Consider the following 12,912-nt stretch of genomic DNA (forward strand, 5'->3'; position numbering starts at 1 on the left):
GTGTTCGAACTGACTTTGATCTGACTGAACAGTGAATCAACCAATGCAACTGCAGAGTTATTGACAATACGAGTACTGGGGTACCTTGGCCCCTTAAGCTTTCAGGCTTTAGAATGGATATTGAAAGGAGAATTTTTGCAGTTGACCGGCAATAGGAAGGTTGGCTTCTTTTTGTAAACAATCGAAACCATGAGAGATGAGCTAACCTATCCTATATCTATCGATCTATGTATCTTTTTGTGCGTACCCGAGAGCACATCAAGAGAATTCTCAATGTTCTTTGATGGTTTTCGCTTCTTGTTATGTTTTAGCAGTCAGATCTTGTTAAGTGTGTTTCTGAACAATTACTGGTAACCACTCTTTGACAGTACGGACCCTCCAGAAAATATCAAACAAACTAAATAACAGATATTGGAACCTCAGCCGAACATCGTGTAATAGTGAAGATTTTGACAAGTTTTTTGCAAATACAATCCTCAGCAAAGTCACCTGTGACTGTTCCTTCAATCACTATACTGTTTGTCATGTCACAAGCATGTAAGTTAACCACACTACTCTCTCTCTCTCTCTCAAATGTTTCCACGGCCACGATCAACTTGGGAACATGATTTTAATATGAACCGAGTTTCTTGCCTCTGAGCCATTTCACGCTTATATTTAACTTACCTTCTTTATTTTCTTTTTTACTGAGTTTCAGTCTGCTGAAGGGTCTAAACCTAACTGGAGTCCTACCTGATGAATTTGGGGATCTTCCATACTTAAAAGAGATGTAAGTGATTTTGACATTATATACATTCTTTTCAACATACACAAATAAAGTTGCTTGATCATCACAAAGCTGCAATGAGACTCTTGGGCCGTCAAACAAATGTTTTAGATAATTTGATTTCGAGTTTTATATGTTGTCCTGTTCCTCCGGGCTGCAGCAAACTTTAAGCCACATCTCTAATCATCAACTAATTGAGAAGATTGCTTCTATTTCCTGCCAATTATAATTTGAAATTGAAAAAGATTTCTAATGTAAGGTTTGTCTTTTGATTCTGCTGCTGGTGCTAAAACAGAGACTTTAGTCGCAACTACATCAATGGGTCTATTCCAGTAAGTTGGGCTAAGATCCCTCTTGTCATCATGTAAGCTCTTAATCCTCTTCTTCACTTGCATTTCTGATTCAGTTGTTCTAACATAACCATTTAATGAAATGACTGAAATCATTATACATCACAGATCCCTTCTGGGGAACCGCATTAGTGGATCAATTCCAGAAGTACTTGGTAACATTAAAACACTTGAGAACCTGTGAGTCATAATCTAATATTCTTGGTAGATTAATCCACTGCGTCTATTTATGTTTCTGATGCAAACAATGCAAACTTTTTTTTTTCTTTGCAGTATATTGGAAGATAATCAGCTTGGAGGTACCCTTCCCGCAGAGCTTGGTAATTTAAGCCGGTTGAAGATATTGTAAGTCTTATTTAATTATTTTATTTTATTATTATTACTTTCTGATATTCCTCAATATCTTATGCTGACCATTTATCATCAAGGTTAGATAAATGGACCAATTTGTGCATTTGTAATATCTTATTTACTTAAATTATGATGTTATTATGATGTTTATTATTATCATTATCATCAACGGCAGCAGCAGCAACTGCCACCTTATTGGTAAATTGGGTTGGCAGCTTAAATCCTGGTACACTGTTCTACATTAACTCTGTATATACTGTAAAGATTAGCTAAAAGTCTTTTCTAGATACCTGAACTCAGTTTCTTTGGGCATATCCTTGTCCATCAGAATCTGTACAATAAGTCAGTTCTTTTTAACTGGTGCATTACCTGGTTTTCATTTGACATAGAAAAACCATCTTTTTTTTTTACTTATTCCATATTTTGTTGGTTGGTGATATTCCAAAGTACCTGTGGATATATGCATTTCTAATTTTTCTCCTCCAAGTTTTACCTTGTCAATACTAACATCCTTGTATCTGGTTAAAGGGGTCTATCCTCTCGAGCATTCTGCTCCATAAAGCATGGATGCATCCATTTCACAACTCCCACTGTAGATTCTTTTCTAGCAAAGCTGTTTTCTTTTGTAAATTGTTTGATACATGGATTTTAAGTGTTGATTTTGGAATTTGGATTCCAACCCCCTAAATCCGAAATAGATTGTAAAGTTTGGATAACTCAAATGACTCGTGTTGAGTTGATAGATGAAAATGCAACTCAGATGTTATAAATTATAGTTTTACAAGTACTTGCACATATAAACTTCCATATGTATGAGATAGTAGACTGCAAATAGTTTCAGTTCTTTTTTTTTTTCTTTTGAACTGTAAGGCAAATCTTGCTATTACGTATGTTGTTTTTACATTTCCACAAGGCAAAGGAGTAAAGCAATCATATAAATCTGATTTTTTACATTCTGATTAGAAATTTGATGTGGTGAAGGAATCTGGGGGGCGGGGGGAGGATCATTGGTAGAGGAGTTATTATTTGTTGTTTCCAATTTATTGCAAAGGTGAAAGGACTAAATGATAAAGGGCCTATAGTGGCTAAACGGAAAATTTTGTAAGACAGTTGTAAGATAGCAATTTTGAGATGTGGCAAAAATGTGAATGTTGAGATGGACAAGTGAGCGGAAAAACCAGAAAGGGCAGGATTTTAGAGATGAACTTATTTGAAGGAACTTAGGAGTGTCTCCATTAGGTGATAAAATGAGGGAAAGTAGACTGTGGTGGTTTGTTCACGTGCAAAGAATGCCATCTACAGAACCAGTAAAAACAATTGATCTGTTACCAGTTGAAGGGGCTAGAAGAGCTAGGGGCAGACCAAAAAGGACATGGGGTTGAAGTAATCAGAAATTATTTAACTTTTAAAGTCTCATAATTTAACAATGGATATGGCACTGAACAGACCATTATCTCTCTTGTACATAAAATTATTTGTCGTTTATATTCATATTTTCTTTTTTCAATTTAGGCATGTATGGTATCACTCATATTTTGTTTTTTATCTTTTACATGAATTTTTTATAGTCTTCTTGTCAATTAGAGAGACAATCCTATTTTATAACTTTATTTCCTTATTGATTTTGAGAACCAATACTATATATTGCATGGATATCCTAATTTATCTAGAGAATCCAAATTGGACTCATTATTATATTATCGTGTACACTGCTTACATTAATATGTCACACCATGCATACAAACAAGGGTTTTCATTAGGATTCCTGGAATATCTGTCTTAAAAACCTAATTTAGAGAGAGAGAGAGAGAGAGAAGAAACTAGGCTTTGAATTTTAAGAGAACTATAATTCCATTAGGTACTTGGTTGTGATGAGAAATCAATCCTTTTGTTCAATGAATCCTGCTTCCAACCCCAAATTGCATCAATCAAATGAAATTTCAAGAATTAATGAGAAAAAGAGAAAAAGGACAGCTTTAGAATCACAGCAGGTTTCCTAGAGATCACTTATAGGATTAAAGTACTCCTAGATGTGGTGGCACCATGCAACTCAAGCTTACAGCAATGGCAATCTAATTGCATTCATTAATCTCCAAAGCCTTATGTCTAAACTATTTATATGTGTTTCTACTGTTGCTACAGTAGTCCGAACTAGTAAGGAGAAGAAGAAAGAGAAGGAGAAGAAGAAGAACAGAAGAAGAAGAAGATGAAAGAACTGTCGAACCTGATAGCTAAACCCTATCAGTCGACCTCTTAATAGTGATTAGGCTTCTAATTAAATGTACAAGGACTAAACTGCCCCTACTTAAGTATGGGACAGAGAACCTCTAATAAGACTGCCACATAAGCTCATAACTTAACCAAGGTGAGTTGACTAATCTACCCTTATTCGGCTAACTCTAACACTCCCCCTCAAGCTGGAGAATATATGTCATATAATCCTAGCTTGTTACATATATAGTTCACTCTCCCTGAGCTTAAGGCTTTTGTAAACAAATCTGCCCACTGATCACCTGAGCTTACATGTTCTGTGCTTATTTCTCCAGTAAGAACCTTCTCCCTCACAAAGTGGCAATCAATCTCTATGTGCTTTGTTCTCTCATGGAAAATAGGGTTGGATGAGATATGGAGCGCAGCTTGATTGTCACAGTACAACTTCATAAGTTTATCCATGTGGAACCCGATTTCTTGTAGGAGATTCCTCAACCACACTAATTCACATGTAGTGTGTGCCATGGCTCTGTACTCGGCTTCAGCACTGCTTCTAGCCACAACCGTTTGCTTTTTACTCTTCCACGTCACAAGATTTCCTCCAAGAAATGTGCAGTAACCTGTAGTAGATCTTCTATCAGACACAGAGCCCGCCCAATCTGCATCCGTGTACCCAACTACTTCAAGTTTTCCTCCTGGTTTATACAATAACCCACGGCCCAGAGCTCCCTTCAAATATCTTACAATTCTAAGAACTGCATTCCAGTGAGATATACGAGGGTTCTGCATAAATTGGCTCACCACACTAACTGCAAAGGAGATGTCTGGTCTCGTGATAGTCAAATAGTTCAGCTTCCCCACTAGTCGTCTATACCTTCTAGGATCATCAAATATTTCCCCTGTATCACTGCTCAACTTAACATTTGGTTCCATAGGAGTCTCAACCGGTTTTGCACCTAACAGTCCTGTTTCGTCCAATAGATCGAGAACATATTTTCTTTGGCACAGGTTTACACCTTGTCTTGATCTAGCAACTTCTATACCCAAGAAATACTTCAATGTCCCAAGGTCTTTTGTTTGAAAATGATTTTGCAGAAAGACCTTGAGTTTGTCGATCCTCAATTTGTCACTACCAGTTATGACAATATCATCCACATAGACCACTAATAAAATCTTTCCAGCTTCTGAGTCATAGCTGAACACTGAGTGATCAATCTGGCATTGTTTCATTCCAAAATTCTTCACCACTTCACTAAACTTCCCGAACCAAGCACGAGGCGATTGTTTCAACCCATAAATTGCCTTTTTCAGTCTGCACACCTTACCAGCCTCCCCCTGAGCAACAAACCCAGGTGCTTGCTCCATATATACCTCCTCTATAAGGTCACCATGAAGGCATTTTTTATGTCAAGTTGAAATAAGGGCCAATCATACATAACTGCCAGGGAAATTAACACACGGACAGAGCTAATCTTAGCCACTGGAGAGAAGGTCTCCATATAGTCCACTCCATACAACTGTGAATACCCTTTAGCAACGAGTCTGGCTTTCAGACGCTCCACACTACCATCTGGCAAGTATTTAACAGTATACACCCATTTACAACCCACAACATGCTTACCAAGAGGAAGAGTAGTGAGCTCCCACGTGTGAGTATGCTGAAGAGCAGAGAGTTCCTCCTCCATTGCCTGCTTCCACCCAGGTGAACTAAGAGCCTCTTGGACATTGTTAGGTATGGAAATAGATGACAATAGTGAAACAAACTGGCGATGTGAGGCGGAAAGGCGAGATATTGAAACAAAATTGGAAATGGGATGGAGAGTAGAACTACGTTTACCTTTCCGTAAGGCAATGGGTAGGTCAAGTCCTGAGGGTTCAGCAACAGGAGCAACGACAGGATCCGCGGACAAGGTAGAAGCTGGAGGAGGGGCCGGTGTCGTTCGACATGTATACACTTGCCGAATTGGTGGTCGTTCAGCAGGGATTTGCACTGGATGAGGTGACGAGTCAACTCCAACAGGAACACCCGAAACGGGATCACAGACCGGAAGAGGAAGAGGAAGTAAAGGTGGAGACGAAGATGCTTCAGTTCCTGAGAATAAGGGCAGACTCAAAAAAGGTGACATCAGGACAAACATAGTACCTCCGAGTAATGGGATTGTAACACTTGTACCCATTTTTAGTCCGAGAGTAGCCAAGAAAGACACACTTAATGGAGCGTGCATCCAACTTGTCTATTCCAGGACTCAGATTGTGAACGAAGCACACACAGCCAAAGATACGAGGTGTTAATGGAAAGGGAGACAAGGTGGGGAACAAGATAGAGAAGGGAGACCGACCATGAAAAATAAAGGAGGGCATCCGATTAATGAGGAAACACACAGTAAGTACAGCATCACTCCAAAACCGTTTAGGAATACTCATATGATGAAGAATAGACCGAGCTGTTTCAAGGAGATGACGGTTCTTCTGTTCAGCCACCCCATTTTGTTGAGGAGTGGATGCACAAGAAGTTTGATGAATGATGCCATGCTGTTCTAAATACTGTTGAAAGGAAGTTAGAAAATATTCACGACCATTATATGAACGAAGAATTTTGATTGGAACACCAAATTGTGTATGTATTTCAGCATGGAATTTTTGAAAAATGGAAAATAATTCACTCATTTCTTTCATTAAATAAATCCATGTCATTCTTGAACAATCATCAATAAAAGTGACAAAATACTTGTAACCATTATAAGACTCTATTTTGATCGGGCCCCAAACATTTGAATGAACCAAAGAAAAAGGACTCAACATACGACTTTCAACTCTAGGACTGAAGGAAACACGACGATGTTTCCCAAACTGACACGACTCACACTGTAACACTAACAAATGACTCAAAGACGGAACTAGTATCTTGAGTGCCTTGAGAGAAGGATGTCCCAGTCGACAATGCCACTGTAGAGGAGTGAGTGAAGTCTGAAGTGCAATTGACGATCCACCACCGTCAAGATAATACAATCCACCAGCTTCATGCCCCCCACCAATCTTCTTCCCCGTCCTGAGATCCTGAAAAACACAAGAGGAAGGGAAAAAAGTAACAGAACAGTTAAGAGTCTTGGTTAATTTACTAACAGACATAAGATTGAATGGAAACTTAGGGACATATAGAACAGATGATAAAGAAAGAGAAGCCATGTCAACATTGCCAACACCACAGATGGGAGAGGAGGAACCATTGGCAAGGGTAACAGTTTGAGATGTGGAAGTTTCAGAGAGAGAAGAGAACGCACCTGGAGTCCCGGTCATGTGATAAGAGGCTCCAGGGTCAAAAATCCAAGGAGAGGTTTTAGATGACAGGCAAGCTATACCTGAGTGGGCAAGAGTAGCAGTAGTGTGCTGTGAAATGGACTGAAGGAACCGCTAATACTCATTACGCGGTACACTCACCATCTCCCTTCCGGAAACAAATGTAGATGTGGAAGGAGTTAGGTCTGCCTGTTGATTATCACTGACATCAACCCCACCAGCAACAGCATGATTGGCCCATTTAGAGGGAGGGCGGCCATGAAGATCATAACAGAAATTTACGGAATGTCCTTCCCTGCCACAGTGGGTACACTTCCTTGTAGAACTGCCTTTTTCTTTGCCACGGCCTCCCCCTGAGTCACGACCACCACCACGGCTAAATATGGAACCACCATGACCTCCTTGGGAGGCATGTCCTCCCCCTTTCGTACCACGTCCACCTCCTCTGGCTGTCACAAAAGCTGATCTATTAAACTGTGTGGGATTCTCTGTCTGTCCCAAAGAAATCCTGCGTAGCCAAGCAAACACTTCCTCAAGTGTAGGAAGGGTAGAGCCCCCCAATATTTGGGCCCTAACTGGTTCATACTCTGATTTCAGCCCACTAAGAACCTTGTGACATCTAGTTGTTCCCTCTGTTGTTGCTGAACCTTAACATCTGGAGTGAGAGGATGATAGACATTGAGCTCATTTCTGAGGTTCTTCATACTGGCATAGTACTCTTCTAGGGTTTTATTTCCTTGTTGCAGACCAAAGTACTCCTGATAGAGCTGATATACCCTTGTAGTATTATCTTGCCCAGAATACAGCTTCTCGGCATGTTCCCATATGTCCTTAGCTATATCTAAGAACATGAAGTTGGCACTTATTTTGGGTTCCATACTGTTCCATAGCCATGTCATGATTTGAGCATCCTCCTGTTCCCAATCATCAAACCCTGGAGAGTCAGCCGGTGGTTTATCTTCTTTCACATGCTTCACTTTTCTCTTTGCCTTGAGAAAAACTTCCACCGACTTGGCCCAGGAACATAGTTCTCACCATTCAGTTTAATTGAGGTCATCTGTACACCTAGATAGTCAGAGGAAACCACCACACTAGGTTTCTGATCACTACAACCATCTCCCATTGCTGCCATGATACTCTTTCAATGCTGCCTCTAATCTGAATTCCCAATCACCAACTAAGTGTTGCTGTCAAGAGTTTGATGTTCCAGAACCTACAGCAGTCCCTAAACACAATGATAGATACACACTTCTTTGTTCTTATCCACACCACTACTGATTTCACAAAAAAAAAAACACAGACTACACCGACATTAATTCAGCACTTACTAACCACATGCAAGCTCTCTTACAACTACTCAACAGAGTTTGTGCATCACAAGCACCACCAAACAGCCATAGTTGTCACACACAATACAGACCTGCTTTAACGCTTTTAAGAGGGCACCACAAGACCAACAAAAACTCAACTAGTACCATTGCATTACACCTTGCACCATTCGGCCACCTACAGTAGCAGCCCTTACACCATTTGGTCACTGTAAACACAGCCTGTTCTTGGAATTTTTCCAAGAACCAGGGCAACAACCAACCTAGTTCTCTAGGTTCTGATCAGTCCTCTCAAGTTCTTGAAGATTTTCAACCCAGAAATACCAACAGCACACAGAGGAGAGATAACCAACCTTCGTTTGAGAGCTTCAGCCAACCATTCACTGCTGAAGTTGTTTTCTTAGGAAAGGAGGTTCTGTGCACCAGAAAAAAGAAGAGCTGTGATGTTTCAGGCCTGGGACGAACCACTTTTCTCCATTGACAGCCCAGAGAAGAAAAAAGAGAGAACTGAAGCACGAACTGAAGTTGTCACGAACTGAAACAGGTCACGAACTGAAGTTGTCACGCTCTGATACCATGTTTCTACTGTTGCTACAGTAGTCCGAACCAGTAAGGAGAAGAAGAAAGAGAAGGAGAAGAAGAAGAAGAAGAAGAGAAGAAGAAGATGAAAGAACTGTCGAACCTGATAGCTAAACCCTATCAGTCGACCTCTTAATAGTGATTAGGCTTCTAATTAAATGTACAAGGACTAAACTGCCCCTACTTAAGTATGGGACAGAGAACCTCTAATAAGACTGCCACATAAGCTCATAACTTAACCAAGGTGAGTTGACTAATCTACCCTTATTCGGCTAACTCTAACAATATGCTTACATGGGAGGGGCAATTTTCCGTGGTAAAGTAAAAAGACCAAATTAACCTTGTGGCTAAAGATTGAAACAATGACAAAACTGTCCTTAACGTAACCTCTAATTTAAGACTTAAATCCAGCAATAAAGGAAGCCTGAAAGGACACCTAGAGAACATTTCAAATTGGACCTCACACAAAGCAAATTAAAACAAGAAAAAAAAAGTACCCTTGGTGCAAAAATTAAGAAAGAACAAAAGAAATATAACCAACTACTGGTTAAGTAAAGAGGCTTCTTAAGGGACTCTTTATTGGATCCCCCGTCAATGGATTACCCCAAGATAAATTAAGGGTTGCTTCAACTGTTGGTTGAGCAATCAAAGCAAGAGATTCAATAAAGAACAAATGTACACCTTTTCATTTGTAACATATGTCAAATAAATGGGTGGATAGAAATCCCACTACCAATATGCATTGGTCATCATTTAACTAAAGTTTTCTTAGATCCAAAAATTTGTTGAAAATCTGGAAATTTCATGTTGCATCATCTTTCGGGTTAGCAACAGGAGTGATTACTGAGGACTTGTTGTAATTAAATTCTTCATGTCCAAATTGTTGAGAAGACAATAGTTGTATCAAAATCAAGTTGAGATCTTCAAATATGTCAAGACAGATTGATTTGCAGATAGGTTTGTTCAACTGGTCTAGATGTTCAGTTGAAAGTATCAACATGGATAATAAAGCTCAATATGAAATATGTGAATGGGCTCAATAAACCAGTTAAAATTTCTTGAAGTTTCTGCAGAAGTACAGTCAATGTCAAAGACTGTGTCTAGACTTATCCTTGTACCATTGAGGCCAGGATAGTGATCTGGGAAAATATATGCATCTTTTCGGAGTTCTTGACTGATTAGTTGGTTATTCCTTGTACCATTTAGCCGTGCAACGCGTACAATCCTTTAGATCTTGGAAGAGGATATAAGTTATAGATATGAATTTTAATCTTCTTATTTATCTCCATTCTTCTTTCTATGTTCTTGTATGTTTGTAGAATGAACCCTTCTTCTAGAACCATATTAAGATGGCTATCCTCTTTTTATTTGGCACTGCAGTTGAATATCTGCTAGTGTAAACTAATAAAGTATTGCTCAACCATAATTATTGATGGGTTCCTATGACCTCATTTATGTGTCAATCTGATTCACTTTTTAATAGAGCTCCCTAAAATGCAGTAAATGAGTTGTGAGTATCAGTTTCAATTCCTCTTCATGGTTATAACCAAACATTATCATCACCATTGTTGTTACTAACATAATCATCATCACCATTAAATTGTCAATTATGTCAATGAGGTACATATGGATGAACTCATTTTGTTGAATAGGCAATCTCCTATGGATAAGGTGGTGTATCATGTGGTCCAGGTGGTGAGAGATTTGGATCTTTGGTTCTTGGGTGAGGAGTTCACTGAAGTGATTTTCTCTAGGTTGGAGGAAGAGGCTCTTGCTTGGTACAGGCAGCATGCTGACAAAGGTTGTTAGAGAAAAATGAATGAATGTTGTTGGAGTAAGGAGATACTAACCTCCTTCTAGCATGGAATATTATAAGGTTGAGAGAGGTAGGGAAGCAGGAGGAGGAAGAAGAAGAAGAAGAAGAAGAAGAAGAAGAAGAAGAAGAAGAGGAGGAGGAGGAGGAGGAGGAGGAGGAGCTGGAAGGGGGATGAGATGAGTTTCGGGGGGTAGTTGAAGGGTCTTTTAGTTTCACGGAAGGAGACTGGATATTATAAGGACATTCTTCCAACATGCCAAGCTGGGTGGGCTTAGTAGGTTCCTCTGTTTCTGCTTGCATTGTAGTTGTTGAGCTGTTGTTTATTTATAAATGCTAGTGGGGGTTATTGGCTGGTTTTTTTTCTTGGTATATTGCATGATTTATCCTTTTCATGCTTCTTACTGCTTTAGCTTTTCTCTTTTTTTTTTTCTCTTTATTTTCCCTTTGGAGGTTTCTTCCCACATGCTGCTCATGTAACTCATCTTATTTTAGTTTAATAAATTTCCTTTTACTATCAAAATAAAATATTCAATAATATCACTATCAATGTTGTTGTTGACCTAATGCATACTGTTTTCTCACTCCCGCAGCACTATCTCTGCGAACAATATTACAGGACCAATACCAGAAACATTTGGAAATCTGAAGAACTTGACAGCATTGTAAGTCAATGCTATTAATCTGGGAAGCTTTCTCTTTTCAAATATATGTTCCTAAATTTGGTTAATAAATGCAGTAAGATAGATGGAAACAGTATATCTGGGAGGATACCTAATTTCATTGGAAACTGGACCAAACTTACTAGCCTGTGAGTATCTTATGTGATATCTACCTGCATGCCATTTATCTGCATTTGGTGTGTTTAATCAAAATTGTCACAGAGAAGTTGCTATTGTTCTTAAAATTGTTGCAGTGATATGCAAGGAACATCATTGGAGGGTCCTTTTCCTTCTACAATATCCCTCTTGAAAAACCTAATCCAACTGTGAGGCAACATTCTGGTCACTTTTGACTTCTATGTTTCAACTACAACAACAGTAATGAAGATATGATGACCATATAAGTCTTTTGATCCCATGCACTTTAATTACAGGAGGGTGGCTGACTTAAATGGATCAAATATGAGCTTCCCTGACCTCCAAGATATGAAGGCGATGACTGAATTGTGAGCTGAAATATGCATGGTGTATTTTGTTTAACAGTCTGTCTATGATTCCTCTCATTCATGGAGCACTTACTTTTGTTTTTGTTCTCTAGGATACTCAGAAATTGCATGATTATAGGCGAAATCCCTAGCTACATTGGAGAAGTTATGACAAATATTAAAAAAATGTAAGTTTCTGTTGACAGATCCTTTATCTAGAGGTTTTCTGTATAAACATCTTCAACTATTGGTCCATGGGAATAGATGGATGCCAAGAAATCCTGAAATATACTTCAGAGTTCAATGAGCTTCTCAGTTCTGTTGTTTTGGATTCTGTGGAATTTCAAAGTAACAGAATGAACAAGGTCAAATCACTTAGATCAGATAAGTGAGGCATTCTCCAATGGCCAATGCCCATAAATGTTCAACAATCCTATAAACCCCGTTTATTAGTATTTTGCATTGTTCATAATTGGCTGATTGACTTATTGGACCCTTCATGGGCTTTATTTTTATTATTTTTATATATGCTGCCACCTAGGGGCAGACTTATCCTTCAACTACCCCATAATGTTTTCATATAAGCAACAAAGAAGGGTGCACAATACCCCAGTACAGTTCTCTCCCTCATTTTCTGTTTAAGATTATTAATTTTATATATCTGGTTTCATTTATTTGATTGATGCAAAATAATTCATTGAACTAGTGTACCGTTATACTAGGAATAAGAATACTTCTTTTCCTGAATGATATGGAGTACAGGAAAGATGGAACCTATTCAGAATCTTCCAAAATTTTAGGAAACTCCAAGTTTTATGGAAAAAAAAATCTATAAACATTGAATGGTTCAGTTCAAAACTTGGCAAGGTTCAATTCATGCCATTCGTGATGCCTTTCAGAACAATCTTGTAAGGTTAATCCCAATTCCAAGCTCATGGTTTCCTGGTTTGTATACATTCAGTTGTCCATATATCAAGGGGATCTCATGTACTGATTAAATTTAAGTCATGGTTTTCTGGTTTGTATTTGTCTAGATTCAGTTGTCCATATATAAGATCCTCTCATGTCCT

The 12,912-nt window shown here is 38.7% G+C and overlaps 1 protein-coding gene across 5 annotated transcripts in view; it reads left to right on the plus strand.

Annotated features, from left to right (window-relative positions):
* Positions 1 to 12,912, plus strand: part of LOC148847798 (putative LRR receptor-like serine/threonine-protein kinase At1g53440) — a 39,485-nt gene that overhangs the window by 4,127 nt on the left and 22,446 nt on the right. For all 5 annotated transcript variants that reach the window (XR_016101386.1, XR_016101385.1, XM_088952324.1 and 2 more), the window contains exons 2-11: positions 369 to 537; positions 698 to 769; positions 1,062 to 1,130; positions 1,225 to 1,296; positions 1,390 to 1,461; positions 11,289 to 11,360; positions 11,435 to 11,506; positions 11,612 to 11,683; positions 11,792 to 11,863; positions 11,956 to 12,030. Coding sequence is in view for 3 of the 5 variants with exons in the window: in XM_088952324.1 (XP_088808450.1) it covers positions 369 to 537; positions 698 to 769; positions 1,062 to 1,130; positions 1,225 to 1,296; positions 1,390 to 1,461; positions 11,289 to 11,360; positions 11,435 to 11,506; positions 11,612 to 11,683; positions 11,792 to 11,863; positions 11,956 to 12,030 (817 nt within the window). In the remaining 2 variants the exon portion in view is untranslated. The remainder of the gene's footprint in view (positions 1 to 368; positions 538 to 697; positions 770 to 1,061; positions 1,131 to 1,224; positions 1,297 to 1,389; positions 1,462 to 11,288; positions 11,361 to 11,434; positions 11,507 to 11,611; positions 11,684 to 11,791; positions 11,864 to 11,955; positions 12,031 to 12,912) is intronic.

Source organism: Nelumbo lutea, chromosome 6 (assembly GCF_056320005.1).
Source record: "Nelumbo lutea isolate HS-2025 chromosome 6, American lotus-T2T, whole genome shotgun sequence".
Classification (NCBI taxonomy): Eukaryota; Viridiplantae; Streptophyta; class Magnoliopsida; order Proteales; family Nelumbonaceae; genus Nelumbo; species Nelumbo lutea.